The sequence below is a fragment of the Cantharellus anzutake genome (assembly GCF_015039405.1).
Source record: "Cantharellus anzutake strain C23 chromosome Unknown EI90scaffold_25, whole genome shotgun sequence".
Taxonomy (NCBI): Eukaryota; Fungi; Basidiomycota; class Agaricomycetes; order Cantharellales; family Hydnaceae; genus Cantharellus; species Cantharellus anzutake.
Window position 1 is genome coordinate 884,209 of NW_024066975.1, and position 14,457 is coordinate 898,665.

At 49.3% G+C, this 14,457-nt stretch overlaps 6 protein-coding genes across 6 annotated transcripts; all 6 read left to right on the forward strand.

Moving 5' to 3' along the window:
• Positions 1-659: 659 nt before the first annotated feature.
• EI90DRAFT_1111302 (uncharacterized protein) lies at positions 660-1,703 on the forward strand. Its single transcript, XM_039051522.1, has 2 exons — positions 660-1,635; positions 1,690-1,703. The coding sequence occupies exon 1, from the start codon at positions 780-782 to the stop codon at positions 1,470-1,472; it is 693 nt and encodes a 230-aa protein (XP_038915826.1). The 5' UTR covers positions 660-779; the 3' UTR covers positions 1,473-1,635; positions 1,690-1,703.
• Positions 1,704-2,044: 341 nt separating this feature from the next.
• EI90DRAFT_2828925 (uncharacterized protein) lies at positions 2,045-2,356 on the forward strand (the record flags this gene model as incomplete). Its single annotated transcript, XM_039053603.1, has 1 exon — positions 2,045-2,356. A coding segment is annotated over one exon (312 nt), but the record flags the coding sequence as incomplete, so codon positions are not given.
• EI90DRAFT_3059824 (uncharacterized protein) lies at positions 2,189-5,374 on the forward strand. The gene is made up of 4 exons (XM_039060457.1): positions 2,189-2,620; positions 2,657-3,589; positions 3,648-4,566; positions 4,693-5,374. The coding sequence occupies exons 1-4, from the start codon at positions 2,390-2,392 to the stop codon at positions 5,106-5,108; spliced, it is 2,499 nt and encodes an 832-aa protein (XP_038915828.1). The 5' UTR covers positions 2,189-2,389; the 3' UTR covers positions 5,109-5,374.
• Positions 5,375-6,428: 1,054 nt separating this feature from the next.
• EI90DRAFT_1111336 (glycoside hydrolase) lies at positions 6,429-7,232 on the forward strand. Its single transcript, XM_039051523.1, has 2 exons — positions 6,429-7,130; positions 7,182-7,232. Exons 1-2 carry the CDS (start codon positions 6,686-6,688, stop codon positions 7,184-7,186), a joined length of 450 nt encoding a protein of 149 aa, XP_038915829.1. The 5' UTR covers positions 6,429-6,685; the 3' UTR covers positions 7,187-7,232.
• Positions 7,233-10,862: 3,630 nt separating this feature from the next.
• Positions 10,863-11,988, forward strand: EI90DRAFT_1111497 (uncharacterized protein). Its single transcript, XM_039051525.1, has 4 exons — positions 10,863-11,386; positions 11,444-11,583; positions 11,637-11,881; positions 11,936-11,988. Exons 1-3 carry the CDS (start codon positions 11,051-11,053, stop codon positions 11,806-11,808), a joined length of 648 nt encoding a protein of 215 aa, XP_038915830.1. The 5' UTR covers positions 10,863-11,050; the 3' UTR covers positions 11,809-11,881; positions 11,936-11,988.
• A 3-nt stretch (positions 11,989-11,991) lies between these two features.
• Positions 11,992-12,303, forward strand: EI90DRAFT_2828316 (uncharacterized protein; the record flags this gene model as incomplete). The annotated part of the gene is made up of 1 exon (XM_039053597.1): positions 11,992-12,303. A coding segment is annotated over one exon (312 nt), but the record flags the coding sequence as incomplete, so codon positions are not given.
• Between the last annotated feature and the right edge of the window lie 2,154 nt (positions 12,304-14,457).

Below are 14,457 nucleotides of genomic sequence, written 5' to 3' on the forward strand. Positions count from 1 at the left end.
CCGATTAGAGTTAGAAGCGGACGTTACGGAGAGGAGTCCGACAGTAATAGAGTCTTGAAGCGCAAGATTGAAATATTTTTGCACATCAGTGCTATGTATCACCTGGCCAGAACCCGACAAAATTGTGAATACCCGGCAAGCAATTGCTGCTGAAATTCCGTCCAAGTTTGTGTCGGCGTCACACAAAGACAGCCCACCATCAATAGCTTGGATCCTTATGCGAGGGGAGAGGAGGTCATTTAGAGCTGTTCTGGTATTCTGGTACGACTCAGAGCATTGGAATCAAAGCAACCAGGTTGAAGCATATTGCTGAAGAGCGAATAACCGAGAGGAGTGACAAGGCGGACACCAGACGAGACTCTGATGTTCGTGTGTGCAATTAATTTGAATATTCGTGTATAGGATAGCTCGCTGTGGCAGGAAACAACAAGGCCGCGTTTGGTGGTCCGAACCAAATAACTGTCAACGACGGAGACCATGTCAAAAAATCGCTGGAAAAATACTCAAGAGAGCGTACTAAACACAGGTGGGTTTTTTGGAGTCCCTAATACTTTTGGTAGCGTAGTTTACAATCCATCGCCCACAGAAGGGGACACTTGAATATTTGTAGTCCTGATTTGGCAGTGGTTAGGACAGTACTGCCTTATATGTCAAGTGGTTCGACTCTCCTCACACCCTCTGCGATGTATAGATATTCCCCCCCCATGTACGCTCCGGTGTTATAGCCGCACTGCCACGTCATCACGAGGCCGCGGACCCTCTGCGATTGCTGATACACGATGTTTAATCGATTTAAGTTTTCTAAAAGAGGGCACTCTCCTGCGCCTCCCGGTGGCCCATCGCGACCCTCGACCTCTGTTCCCAACCTCCAGATCACTACTGCTCCAACTGAAAGTGATGCAACAACTAGCACAGATCATGGCGGATCTGATAGACCCCGTCTTAAGCCTCTTACTACTAGCGGTAGTTCTCGAGGCCGGAAGCAGCGGTGGTCTGCTCGGCACTCTATAGCTAAGCTGTTGAGCAGAAGCCCCAGTCCCGATCCCACTCATGTCGACCAATCGAAGTCTTTCGATCCCAGACAATCTGACCCCTCTACGCACAATCTGCCATCCCGTGGTCTATCGCCATCTCGCGTTCTCCTTGAGGGGGGCATGGATATCACACACGTGATGCCCAGTGAGCGCATCGTCCATGGAAACACTGGGACTCTCCACCCACCACTAGGACACATAGGCGTGAAATCAGATACCCCGTCGTCAATAGATCGAACATCGTCTTCTTCAGTTGTCCCTCCTGGTGGCGGGAAGAAAACAATCATCGTCGCCTCAAGGCTCATCCTCCAAACCGCCGCCTCTGCTCTTAAGTTAGCCCCCATTCCGAATCTCGATCAAATACCAAAAATACTCCTATCGTGGCTCCAAGTTTATGAGGTTCGCAGGGCGTCGCGATTTTGCGATCTAATAATATAAGGCAACCTCACGTTTTCATACAGACCTTCGACAACAATGACGAAAATCTTAAGGGATTAGACGATGAAGTTCGAAGCGCTCACGAAACGATCTTTAGGCCTCTCCAGTTATGGTCTGGCCAGGTTCCTCCTGAAATCCGCGAGCTAATCCAACAATTTCACTTGCATGTACCTCCACTTTATCGCTCCCCCATCCGAATCTCACCTCCCGGTGACAGGGCCCTAAGACAGCAATTGACGCAAATCGAAGCACTCAAACGTCAAAAGCTTGCCAAGAGGGTAATCTTAGCGACTGAAATATCTCAGGAGATAAGCGCTGTGAAGTCCTGTATAAGTGATGCTGTCTCCCGTTTCACGGTTTGTTTCATCAGTGTTCAGACTGCCCGTTAACTGACTGGGCATGCACCATAGACTGCGGCGACAACTCTGAATCTCTTCCACACAATTCGGTTATCGGTGGACTGTTCGTTGCACTCCCTTGTTTTTCGCTGCCTAGAATTATTCAATGATATTCCAGATGAACTCTCGAAACTCTACAAAGCAAACGCGGAATACTCTGCTGTGGAAAGCAAGTCGGAATGCCTGGAAAACACCCGTGTCCGGATTCAGGAATCCATACTCGATCACTTGGAGAATCGGGAGCACCGATTTGTCTGGCTTCGCGGCTCTCCAGGAACTGGAAAGACTGCTATATCAATGAGAGTCGCGTCAACTTTTGACAAACAGAATCGCTTGGCAGCATCTTTCTTCTGGGACAAAAATCGGAAGGGTGCAGGACTTGCCTCGATTGAAAACTTTCCCTCTACTCTTGCACGTCAGCTTGCCTTGTTTAATACCGAGTACGAGGGTCTTCTTGTCAGTCGACTCCGACAGCCTTCATTATTGAAGGGTGTTCTTGGCTCCGCTCTGGAGAAGCAAATGAGAGCTTGGATTATTGATCCCATGCACAAACTGTTATCTTTGGGTGAGGGGCGCCTCGTCATCATTTTGGATGGACTGGACGAGTGTGGGGATCAGGAGGAACTCGAGTCCTTAATGAAGCTAGTGCTTTTCCTTGATGAGCTGCCCGCCGCGTTTTCGGTGTTGGTCAGCTCTCGGCCAGAGTCATCCGTGGTGTCGGCTTGGGCTCGAGCTCGGGCTCAGGGTCTTGTCATCCCATAAGAGGATGTGGACATTGTCGCTGAGGAAGAGAAGTCCAACACTGTCCGCTGCATGGTGGAGGAAGGCCTTCGGGGTTGCATCGATAAGTCTTCCTGGAAACCATCAAAGCAAGATGTCGATGCATTTGTCTTAGCATGTCGCGGACTGCCGATTATCGCCTCAATCCGAGTCCGGGATGTTTCCATTCGAACTCGTCATGGTGCAACCCTTCGATCCGAGTTCAAATACTTTCGTGATCTCATTGATGCCCCCGTCGACGTCAATTTGGAGTACCTGCGTGTACTTCGCCGTGCCTATATATTCGACTCATCTGGAGTTCTTCCACATATAGCGGAGAACTATCGCCAAGTGGTTGCCACAATCAATGCAGCATTCGAGCCACTGAGCGTGTTTTTTATATCACAGCTGTCAGGAATTGCTGAGGAAGAGGTCCTAGCTATATTGGATCCAATTCGCTCAATTGTTGATCTTTCTTCGAAAAGTGGCTCGGAACGTTCTTCGGAAAGTCCTCCAGAAAGTTCCTCAGAGGAAATGCAGGGAGTCAAATTCTATCATGCTACGATGAAAGAGTTTATAACGGGGGATCCGATTGGTAATGAAAATGACAAAGTATTCTTTATCAGGGATGCGAATAAGTACTTCATCGGACTGCCACTCCTCCGAATTTTCAATAATAGTTGTGAGCGGGATGTATTTGCGGACCCCACCAGCTCCCCTTTAAGACATGAACGGAACTGGCATGTTGTGGATGACAGAAAACATCATCGGCCCCATCATCTCCAATATGCTCGTGAATACTTATTAGAACACTTAGACCCCTCGCAACTCTTTGCACAAGAGTCCAATTTGCAGACCGAGTTTAATACATTCCTCACACGAAACTTGGTTACATTTATGCACCTGGCCTTGTTTGCTGAAGCAGGCAAAGGATTCCCTGATGGATTCGATAAATTCAAGGTAAATACAAATATCGTTGCGTCAATTATTTTTAATAATATGATGTCGTTTTTAACAGAATTGCGATTCATACAAACTTTTGAAAGAAGCTCGAGAAAAGCAATTTGTGGAGTATATGGATGCGATTTCCTTGTCACCATGGCACCTCCATCGATCGACACTTCCTTTCACCCCATCCTCATCACCTTTGTACAAACTCTATGGCTACCTCTCTGATCCCGTCCGGATCTTCACCATTTCTGGCGAGTTTTCAGGGCACAGAATCCCATTGAGTGAGGATTTACTCAATGCTCGAATGGTCATGGAGGCGAAGCTACCTAATTTGCCAGAGAAGGCTGGTGGTCGGGTTAATTATGATGCCCAATTCAACGACCGTGATGTTCGTAACGGTATCATAACATGCGCGGCGCTCTCCCTTGATGGTCGCCATGTAGCGCTTGGTTTTGGTAGTGGTGTCGTTGAGCTTGCCGATATCGACCAGCAGCGCATGATTTCCCGATTCCAGCTCAATCCACCCAACCATCCAGTCTGGATCGAATTTGTTCATGGCAGCCACCAAGTTGCTGATGAGGACAATGAGGGAAACGTCACCATCCTTAGACACGATATGACCCCCATTAATCTTGGAACTCTTCCCAACGGTTCTCCTCCTGCTATAACTCAAGTATCAGATAATGGATTATTTATCATACGGGTTCCATGGAACACTGATAGCTTTTGGTACGACAGCCTGACTCTCATATCGATTTTGGGTGACCCACACATGCAGCACCTCGCACCCCCTTCTTCCAATAATTCCACTCCAACTTCCAACCCTCCTATCTTAGCCTCCGAGTCTTCTACTTCATCCTCTACATCCATCAATCTTGATGTCGTGCTTGCTGTTCCTCACCGTCGCACGCTTGGGTTTTCTCCGTCAGCACGTTATATCGGCGTTTTCGATGGCCTCAGCGCTTTTACATGGTCGACAGATTCGGGTGAGCTCATTGCGAGTTATCTTGTGACGGATTTCGATTTTTGGATTATGCATCCTGCTGTTTCCCCTGCCTGCTCTCATCGCATCCCTGATCCTGTATCTGCTCGACCTACCCTTCCCTTGACAGAAGGTGGAGCAGCAGATCGACATCATTCCGAAACAGACGCGGGGAATGACTTGGACGAGTCCTGGATTAAGTGTCCATTTTACGTTCTCTTGCAAAGTGGGTGGGACGAGTGGGGCAAGAGATGGCGGAAGTCTAAAATCCGTTCGTCTGCTGCCGGGAGAACCCCACTGTTCAGAACCAGTGGATACGCTGGGCTACCAGTTCTCTTCAATGGTGAATTCGAATTCGTTATTCCCAAGGAGTATCAACCAGTTGTGTCTTCTGGTGCCAAAGATTTAGGCGCTTGGTATGGTGATCAAGTGCCGTCTGATCCTACCCTTCTGTACAGCCCTCGGTCCAGCAAGGATGGGACTCGAATCCTCCTCCAAGGCCGGCAGACAGCTCCAATCGTTATCGATCTTAGCCAAGTCATTTAGGACGTTATATTTACTTGTTCGTCCTCAAGCTCGAATGTTTTTCTCACAGAATTGGAATTGTGGAACAATGAACTAACGGAGTGAGCAGGCCCCCATTAGCATGCACGGAGGTCGCTTCACCCTACCTGCATCCGCGACACTATGACTGTGCCTTGCGCGTGCTATCTGCTGTTCAAGATCAAGGGGGAAGCGTCAAGTTTCGCTAGGTCGTCCTTCCATCCTTCTGGACTTCCCCTCGCCGACTTTCCCTCTCCCTAGGACGCAGTGCACATAAATAACCCTGGGACTTCAATGGACCCATGAGCGTTCCGTCTCTGCGCTGTCTTTTGAGTCCCGGTCGGGCAAAATGAATGCTTAGTATCGCAAACGCGGAGACTTCTGATCTTGCTCTTTTCGCAGTTCCTCAATTCCCTCTCACTCCACGTCAGAATGAAGGTTTTCTTTGAACGTACTAAAAGATTAATATTTCCTTCGCCGCTTCCATCATTTCACCCGACATTTATCCTCCGCTGCAGATAATGAATAGCGTCACACAAGCACCAGCTATGTACATACGATCGAAGACTTCAACAAGATGAATTACATTCCAAGGGCTCCCAGAAGTCGCTCAGCATATCAAATCTAAATACATAACCTCAAAGAAAGTATGGAGTTAAATAACGTCCCTATAGGTGACCTGTGCCCCGACCTAGCCCAAGAACTTATGGAGCTCGAGGAGTATCCTGGTTCCGCCCCTATTCATCCCGACTGCCTGGTTGCACTCGGACCTGTGGCCAAGGAGGGATCCGATGCGAACCCAATTAGAAGTCGTGCCGCAATCAGTTTCCGGAACCAGTGCGCAAAGAAACGGCTCACGATGGGACAGGCTCTGTCATCCAAGCCCTCTTGCCTACGACAACGGTTTGATTCTTGATTGCAGAATTACGAAAGCTAGGAAAGGGTGTTGCGTTCGGAATTGGGAGTCAACACCCGAGAGGTGAGGTGCACGTACTCAAATCGTTGCAAACAGTGATCGCAGTTGCGAAAGTTCGATTACGTGGAGTAACAGTGAAGAACACATAATGAGAGCCGAACAATATCGATCTACACAGCAGAATTGTGGTGGGTATCGCCCTCGAATACCGTTGGTTGACCGCATGCATTCGGCGATTTTTTCGAAAATGTTAAAGGGTGATAAATTCCCAGGTTGGAGTGGCCTCTGCAGAAATATTTAACTGCCTGCCATGCAGTAAACAATCATGCTACTCATCGATGATTGACATCTACAGCGAGGGCTTGAAACAGTGGCATGTACTGTATTGAATGATCACATGCATCCGGATCTGGGCTTCCGCTAGCTTGTCCTTGAAGACATTCCGATTTTCGTCTTACAGCAGTGCACATAAGTTCCCATAGAGCAATGGGGCCCTGTCCCCCAATTACAGGCTCGCTCACTGGAGTCCCTCCTTTTTTGTAACGCAAATCAACATACACCAAGAAACATCCCTTCTGGGGTCACCTCGTTTTGCCACCCGAGTTCTCGTCTGTCGTGGTATTCTTTTGTTTGCTATATTTTGGTTCTTCTCCTATCACATTTCATGGTCGCCCAACCCACGATGGCAAAAGGCATCCTCCCCCCCCCCCAGCATGCCTCCCCGCAACTGTATGGAACGATCGTTCTTGGGCAGTGGAAGGATGCATTCCTGTTTGCGTGGCACGGCTACGGAAATGCCGCTTTCGGATATGATGAGCTCCTGCCGACTTCAAATGGCAGCATTCAGAATTTCAATGGTTGGGGAGTGATGCTCCATGATTTTCTGAAGACCATGCTTCTCATGCGCCTCAAAAACTCTGAAGAGTACAAGCACGCGATGGAGCATGTTGCCAAGCAGACCTTCAAAGACCATGTGGGTCGGAACCGTCATAAGTTTGCGAATTACAATGGTGGAATCTCTTTCTTCAAAACAACCATTCGCTACTTAGGCGGATTGCTGTTCGCCTGTGGATTGTCGGGCGACTTGGTACTTGGAAAAGGCCAACGAGGTATGTATCGAACAAGTCCCTGGAAAGCTGTCACCGACAATCCAATCTCAGCTTGAAGAGACACTGCTTTCCACGTTCAAATCGGCTTCAGGCCTCCCTTACCATGGCTATGACCCAACCGGGTGTGTTGAGGCGCCTTATTCATATTATCTGGTGTCGCTGACCAACTTATCACATCAGCAATCACACGACGTATTGGCCAGTAACTAGGAGTGTTTCTTTAGATCAGATAATGACATCGACCCTCTGCAGGAAACGCAGACGGTGGGTGGGATGTGGAGTGCATTTTGGAAATCGGTACTCGCTCGGTCGTAAGTCTGTTATATGCGCCTTGATGACCAATCGGTTCTAAGGAGAAGTGGTGTGATGCAGACTAACCCACCACTCCGTCGGCGGTATGGTAGACAGTATGACAAGTGAGAGCCTCATCACAGAGTGACATCTCTCATTTGTTGAGGCGCTTTCCAATTCCAATACGAATGCATCCTCTCTGGCAAGTCCGAAAAGCGGATTCAGGACACGTGTTGCCATTTCAACACTTTCGTTGTTCGCGGCCTCGAATTTAGATCTCAATCCGTTGAAGGCGCCATAACCAATATGCTGTTCCTCTCAGGCTTTCAGATGCGTGATCTTCCCTATGTCTCTTCCATGGATCTCGTGTGCCCCTACACGAGCCTCATCACGCTCGGCGTGGAGGCACTTGGCTCGGAACTCACGCAAGAACAGTCAGATCTGCACCACTGGGCGGCTAGGCGGCTGAAGGACTGACGACTTGGTGCCACCTTGGTCCTTGTGTACGCGGAGGCGGAGGGTGGTTTGGGTGCTGAGGTCTGGCGTGAAGATGCGGCCCATAAAGCAGTAAGGCAGTGGAAGAACAGTGGAGCCAAAAGGAGTTCCACTGGGTCTGAAAGGCGTAGCGAGATTTATGGTTCGCGCACAGGGATTATTATATAGGAGATACATAACGTAGGAATAGCCGAGGGGGAGGTCATGATGACATTGGAACCAATTGTTGATCTTTCCCCGGAACGTTCCTCAGGAAACGCCAAGGGGTGTCACCTACTATCACGGAACGATGAAGAGTGGATATTTCCTCTGACTCCGGTTGCGCTCCTTCCATTTTTCGGCAATGGTTGAGCCGGGCGTCTCCCGTTTTAAGAGATGATGGGAATGGAAGAATGCCTTCCTTGTGCGATATTTCGTCCATTAAATATGTGAGTGAAAATCCATTGGTATCGCGCGTATTTTAAGGATCTGATGTCATTTTCCGATAGAGTTGTTATTCATTCAAGCTCTGAGAGAAGCTCAAGAAGATTCGCGCATAATTCCAATTTCGGAACAGTCATCTTCAACTACCGAACCGTTATCGATCGGTTGTTTCCTTTCACCCCATCCTCATCGCCTTTTTACGAACTGTAAAGCCATCAGTCTCTCTGATTCTGTCCAGGTCTTTATTTCCGGCGATTATTCTGGACACAAATCCTGTTGAGTGAGAATTTACTCAATGTCCGAACGGTCATGGAAGCAAAGTTGCCAAAGGTTGTTGATAGATGGGTGCCGAGGCGCGGCGACCAATTACGAAGCCCGATTCAGTGGTCCCAATGTTCGCAATGGCACTGTGACATCATACATCTGCGGTGCTTCTCCCCCCGACGGTCGTTATGTAGCCCTCGGCTGTATCATCGAGCTCACCGACATCGACCAGAGTCAGCGCACCATTTCCCGATTCCAGCTCGATCCACCCAACTACCCCCCCCCCCCCCCCCCATTGAATTTTCCCATGGCAGCCACTCTGTCGTTACCGAGGATAACGAGGGAAATGCCAGTCCTTAACCCCCGTAAATCTCGGTATCCCCAATAGCACTGGTGCCTTGATAATGAATTATTTGTCGTACGAGTTCCACGGAAGATTGAAAAGCCTTGGTACGATAACATGACCTTACATCAGCTTCAGACGTTCAGCTCCTGGCCCCGCTTCTCCTTCGAATCCCTCCATTCTACCCTTCTGCTTAATTCTTCGTTACCCTTCCCCCATCGCCGCACGCTTGAGTTTTCTCCCTGTGTACAGAGTCGGCTGCGTGCCATCCTATTACGAATTTCGGTTCTTGGACTATGAATCCCACAGTTTCTACTCCTTGCTCGCACTCCACATATTCTTGATCCCATGCTAGCCGACGCACTCCCTTGAAGGTGACGCAGTGCGTGACCTAGATAGGTCCTAGATCAAGCATGCCTGAAGACCTCAGCGCCGATCCAACTGCAGAACAGAATCCTCTGGCCACCCGCAGCGATCTTAGGGTGCGTGGCGACAACCGTCTGAGCTTCATGACGGCTCCATTATCTTCGATGTTAAGTGGTCTGGTCATTGTCACCCTTAGCCATGGCATGGTCCCCGTGAGTCTTGGTACTCTCCCTTTCCTGCTGGAGCATTGATGTCAGAGGCCTTGGTATGACAACATGACGCTCATACTGTCGACCCGCACGTTTAGTCCTTTCTCCCTCTGACCCTTCCACTCCATAATTCTTTGCTAGGCATTCCTTGCCTTCGGGCGCTGGGTTTCCTTCCGAAGCATGGTATTTTGGCGCTTTCGATCAGCGCTTTCACTCAGTCGACCGAGTCGGGCGAGTTCATTGCGCCTTCCAGTGTTACGAATGTCAGTCCTTGATTCATGAATCTCACAGTCCCCACCACTCGCGCAGCTCGTGTGATTGCCGTCTGAGAGTACATACACTAATCGAGGTATCCTGTACGGGTGGGACTTTGTCATCACTCGAAGTATTAAATAACATCTTCCACCCACCCATTCTCAAGGACAGTAGCGCTTGATATGTGGGGAAGGCTAGGTATTCCATGTTTTAGAACGACAGCGAAATAAAATACCTCCGCTACTTGGATACCCGGAGGCGCGAGGTCGCCAATTAGAGTTAGAAGCGGACACTACAGAGAGGAGCGCAACAGGGATAGAGTCTTGAAGCGCAAGATTGAAATATTTTGCGCAACAGTGCTATTACTAGCCAGTAACCCGACAAAATAGTGGATGCCTAGCAAGTGATTAAGTTTGTGTCGGTGTCACACAAAGACATCCAGCCAGACACAGCCCACCATCAATAGCTCGGATCCTTATGCGAGGGGCGAAAAGGTCATTTAGAGCTGTTCTGGTACGATTCAGAGCATTGGAATCAAAGTAACTAGGTTGAAACATGTTGCTGAAGAGCAAATAAACGAGAGGAGTAGACTCTGATGTTCGTGTGTGCAATTTGAATATTCGTGTATAGGATCGCTCGCTGTGGCGGGAAACAACAAGGCCGCGTTTGGTGGTCCGAACCAAATAACTGTCAACGACGGAGACCATGTCAAAAAATCGCTGGAAAATACTCAAGAGAGCGTAGTAAACACAGGTGGGTTTTTTGGATTCCATTAATTATCGACCCTAAACTTTTGGTAGCGTAGTTTACAATCCATCGCCGACAGAAGGGGTACTTGAATATTTGTTGTCCTGATTTGGCAGTGGTTGGGACAGTACTGCCTTATATGTCGAGTAGTTGAGGGCGGTTCGACTCTCCTCTCTGCCTGCGACACCCTCTGCGATTGCTGATACACGATGTTCGATCGATTTAAGTTTTCTAAAAGAGGACACTCTCCTGCGCCTCCCGGTGGCCCATCGCGACCCTCGACCTCTGTTCGCGACCTCCAGATCACTACTGCTCCAACTGAAAGTGATGCAACATCTAGAACGGATCACGGTGGATCTGATAGATCCCGTCTTAAGCCTCTCACTACTACTGGCGGTAGTTCTCGAGGCCGGGGGCAGCGGTGGTCTGTTCGGCACACTATAGCCAAGCTGTTGAGCAGAAGTCCCAGTCCCGATCCCACTCATGTCGACCAATCAAAGTCCGATCCCAGACAATCTGACCCCTCTATGCCCGACCCACCATCCCCTAATCTATCGCCATTTCCCGTTCTCCCTGAGGGGGCCATTGATATCTCTCACATGATACCCAGCGCGCGCATCATCCGTGCCAACACTGGGACTCCCCACCCACCACTAGGACGCACAGGTGTGAACTTGGATACGCCATCGTCAATGGATCGAACACCATCATCTTCAGCCGTCCCTGCTGGTGACGGAAAGAAAACAATCATCGCCGCCACAAAGCTCGTCCTTCAAACCGCCGCCTCTGCCCTCAAGTTAGCCCCCATTCCAAATCTCGACCAAACACCAAATATACTCCTATCGTGGCTCCAAGTTTATGAGGTTTGCAGGGCGTTGCGATTTTGCAATCGAATAATATAACCTCACGTTTTCATACAGACCTTCGACAACAATGACGAAAATCTTAAGGGATTAGACGATGAAGTTCGAAGCGCTCACGAAACCATCTTTAGGCCTCTACAGTTATGGACTGGCCAGGTTCCTCCTGAAATCCGCGGGCTAATTCAACAATTTAACTTGTATGTACCTCCACTTATCGCTCCCCCATCCGAACCTCACCTCCCGGTGACAGGGCCTTAAGACAGCAATTGATGCAAATCGAAGCACTCAAACGTCAAAAGCTCGCCAAGAGGGTAATCCTAGCGACTGAAATATCTCAGGAGATAAGCGCTGTGAAGTCCTGTATATGTGATGCTGTCTCCCGTTTCACGGTTTGTTTTGTCAGTGTTCAGACTATACATTAACTGACTGGGCGTGCACCGTAGACTGCGGCAACAACTCTGAATCTCTTCCACACAATCCGGTTATCGATAGACTGTTCGTTGCACTCCCTTATTTTTCGCTGCTTAGAATTATTCAATGATATTCCAGATGAACTCTCGAAACTCTACAAAGCAAACGCGGAATACTCTGCCGTGGAAAGCAAGTCGGAATGCCTGGAAAACACCCGTGTCCAGATTCAGGAATCGATACTCGGTCACTTGGAGAAACGGGAGCACCGATTTGTCTGGCTTCGCGGCTCTCCGGGAACTGGAAAGACTGCTATATCAATGAGAGTCGCGTCAACTTTCGACAAACAGAATCGCTTGGCAGCATCTTTCTTCTGGGACAAGAATCGGAAGGGCGCAGGACTTGCTTCGATTGAACACTTTCCCTCTACTCTTGCGCGTCAGCTTGCCTTGTTTAATACCGAGTACGAGGGTCTTCTTGTCAGTCGACTCCGACAGCCTTCATTATTGAAGGGTGTTCTTGGCTCCGCTCAGGAGAAGCAAATGAGAGCTTGGATTATTGAACCCATGCGCAAACTCTTATCTTTGGGTGAGGGGCACCTCGTCATCATTTTGGATGGACTGGACGAGTGTGGGGATCAGGAGGAACTTGAGTCCTTAATGAAGCTAGTGCTTTTCCTTGATGAGCTGCCGGCCGCGTTTTCGGTGTTGGTCAGCTCTCGGCCAGAGTCATCCGTGGTGTCAGCTTGGGCTCGAGCTCGGGCTCAGGGTCTTGTCATCCCATATGAAGATGTGGACATTGTCACTGAGGAAGAGAAGTACAACACTATCCACCACATGGTGTCGGAAGGCCTCCAGGGCTGCATCGATAAGTCTTCTTGGAAACCATCCGAAGAAGATGTCGATGTATTTGTCTCATGGTCCTCGTGAGTCTTGGTATTCCCCCAACGGCCCCTTTCGTGCTGGAACATTTATGTCAGAGGTCTTGGTATAATAACATGACGCTCATACCGATGACCCGCATGTTCAGCCCATCCTTGCTCCTTCTGACCCTTCCACTCCACCCTTCCACCCTTACCCTTTGCTGGCCATTCCTCGTCGTCGCGTGCCTGGGTTTCCTCCAGGAGTATGGTATTTTTAAGTCTTTCGATGGAGTCAGCACTTTCACCTAGTCGACCGAGTCAAGCGAGTTCATTGCCCCTCACAGCGTTACGAACGTCAGTTCTTGGATTATGGATTCCACAGTTCCCACCACTTGCTCATATCTCTTCCCGCATCTCCCCCACCAAGCACGCACGAAGACCTCGGCGTCTATTCATCTGTTGCGGGGAGAACCCCATTGCTCTGGATGGGAAACATAAGCGAAGGGCTACCAATATAGTTTGACGGCAGAACAGAGTCCGCTGTCTCCATCTCTGCGGTACCCGCTGGTTAACTTCAGGGTGGGTTCCGTGAACCATCTAGGGGCCTCGCATGGTGATCGAGTGCTGTTTGATGCCACAAATCACGAATCACTATCACCTCCGGTCGAGCAAGGATGGGACTCCACTTCTGCTCCAAGACCGGATCACGACTCCAATTGTCGTCGAAACTAGCAAGTTGTTTAGGATGGTCGCAGTCATTGCAATTCCTTCTTCACTTGTTAGTCGCCTAGCTCGAGCGTTTTTCTGTCACTACGTTATACATTGTCCTCCGATTTGTACCTCATTGCGCTTGGCATTTTATAGTATTAACAATAACGAGCTAGTTGTGAATGCAGGTGAAGGGGAACTAGCTCTGAAGTCAAACGGCAAAGCGCCACCACCCCGAACAAGGATTACATATCCATCGAGATTTCATCCACCTGTGGCCCATCGATAAACATTGCTCCTACGATACTGGCAGAGATCTTGTCAGAAGACCGAGGGTGCTTGCGAACACGAGGAGCCGCATTCCGAACAGATTGCCTTTCGTTTATTTGAACCTCTGTAAGACCAAATGCTTTTCACCTTGCCGGCGATGTTCGATAGATTCAGATTCATAGTAATAGAAAGGAGTACCAAACATTCTCCCCACCAGGTTGGAAGCAGAGTGGGGTGGCGGAAAGAACAGGAGACAAATCACCTTTTGAACATTGCAGGACGCTTTCGAGTTGGCTCTGAGGGAGAACTAGTGGCAGGAAGTGATGGACGGACCTTTAGCGTGTTAAAGAGCAACAACCTGATGGAGTTATGGTGGCGCATCACGCGGAAACACTGGAGTGACAGGACTCCGAATGAGCAGCAGAGACAGGGGGAATCGACGAAGCACAATTTATAGGTAGGGGAGGGGCTGACAAGAAGTCCATTGTGGTGCGCTGATTGCTGTCTGAGAGCGCGGAGCCTGATCGAGATATCCTGTACGAATGGGACTTCGTCATCACTCGAAGTATTAAATAACATCTTCCACTCACCCATTCTCAAGGAGGGAAGACTAGGTGTTCCATGTTTTAGAACGACAGTGAAATAGGATACCCTCGCTACTTGGATACCCGGAGGTGCGAGGTGGAGTTAAAAGCGGACATTACGGAGAGGAGTCCGACAGTAATAGAGTCTTGAAGCGCAAGATTGAAGTATTTTTGCGCATCAGTGCTATTACTGGCCAGTAACCCGACAAAATAGTGGATGCCTGGTAAGTGATTGCTGC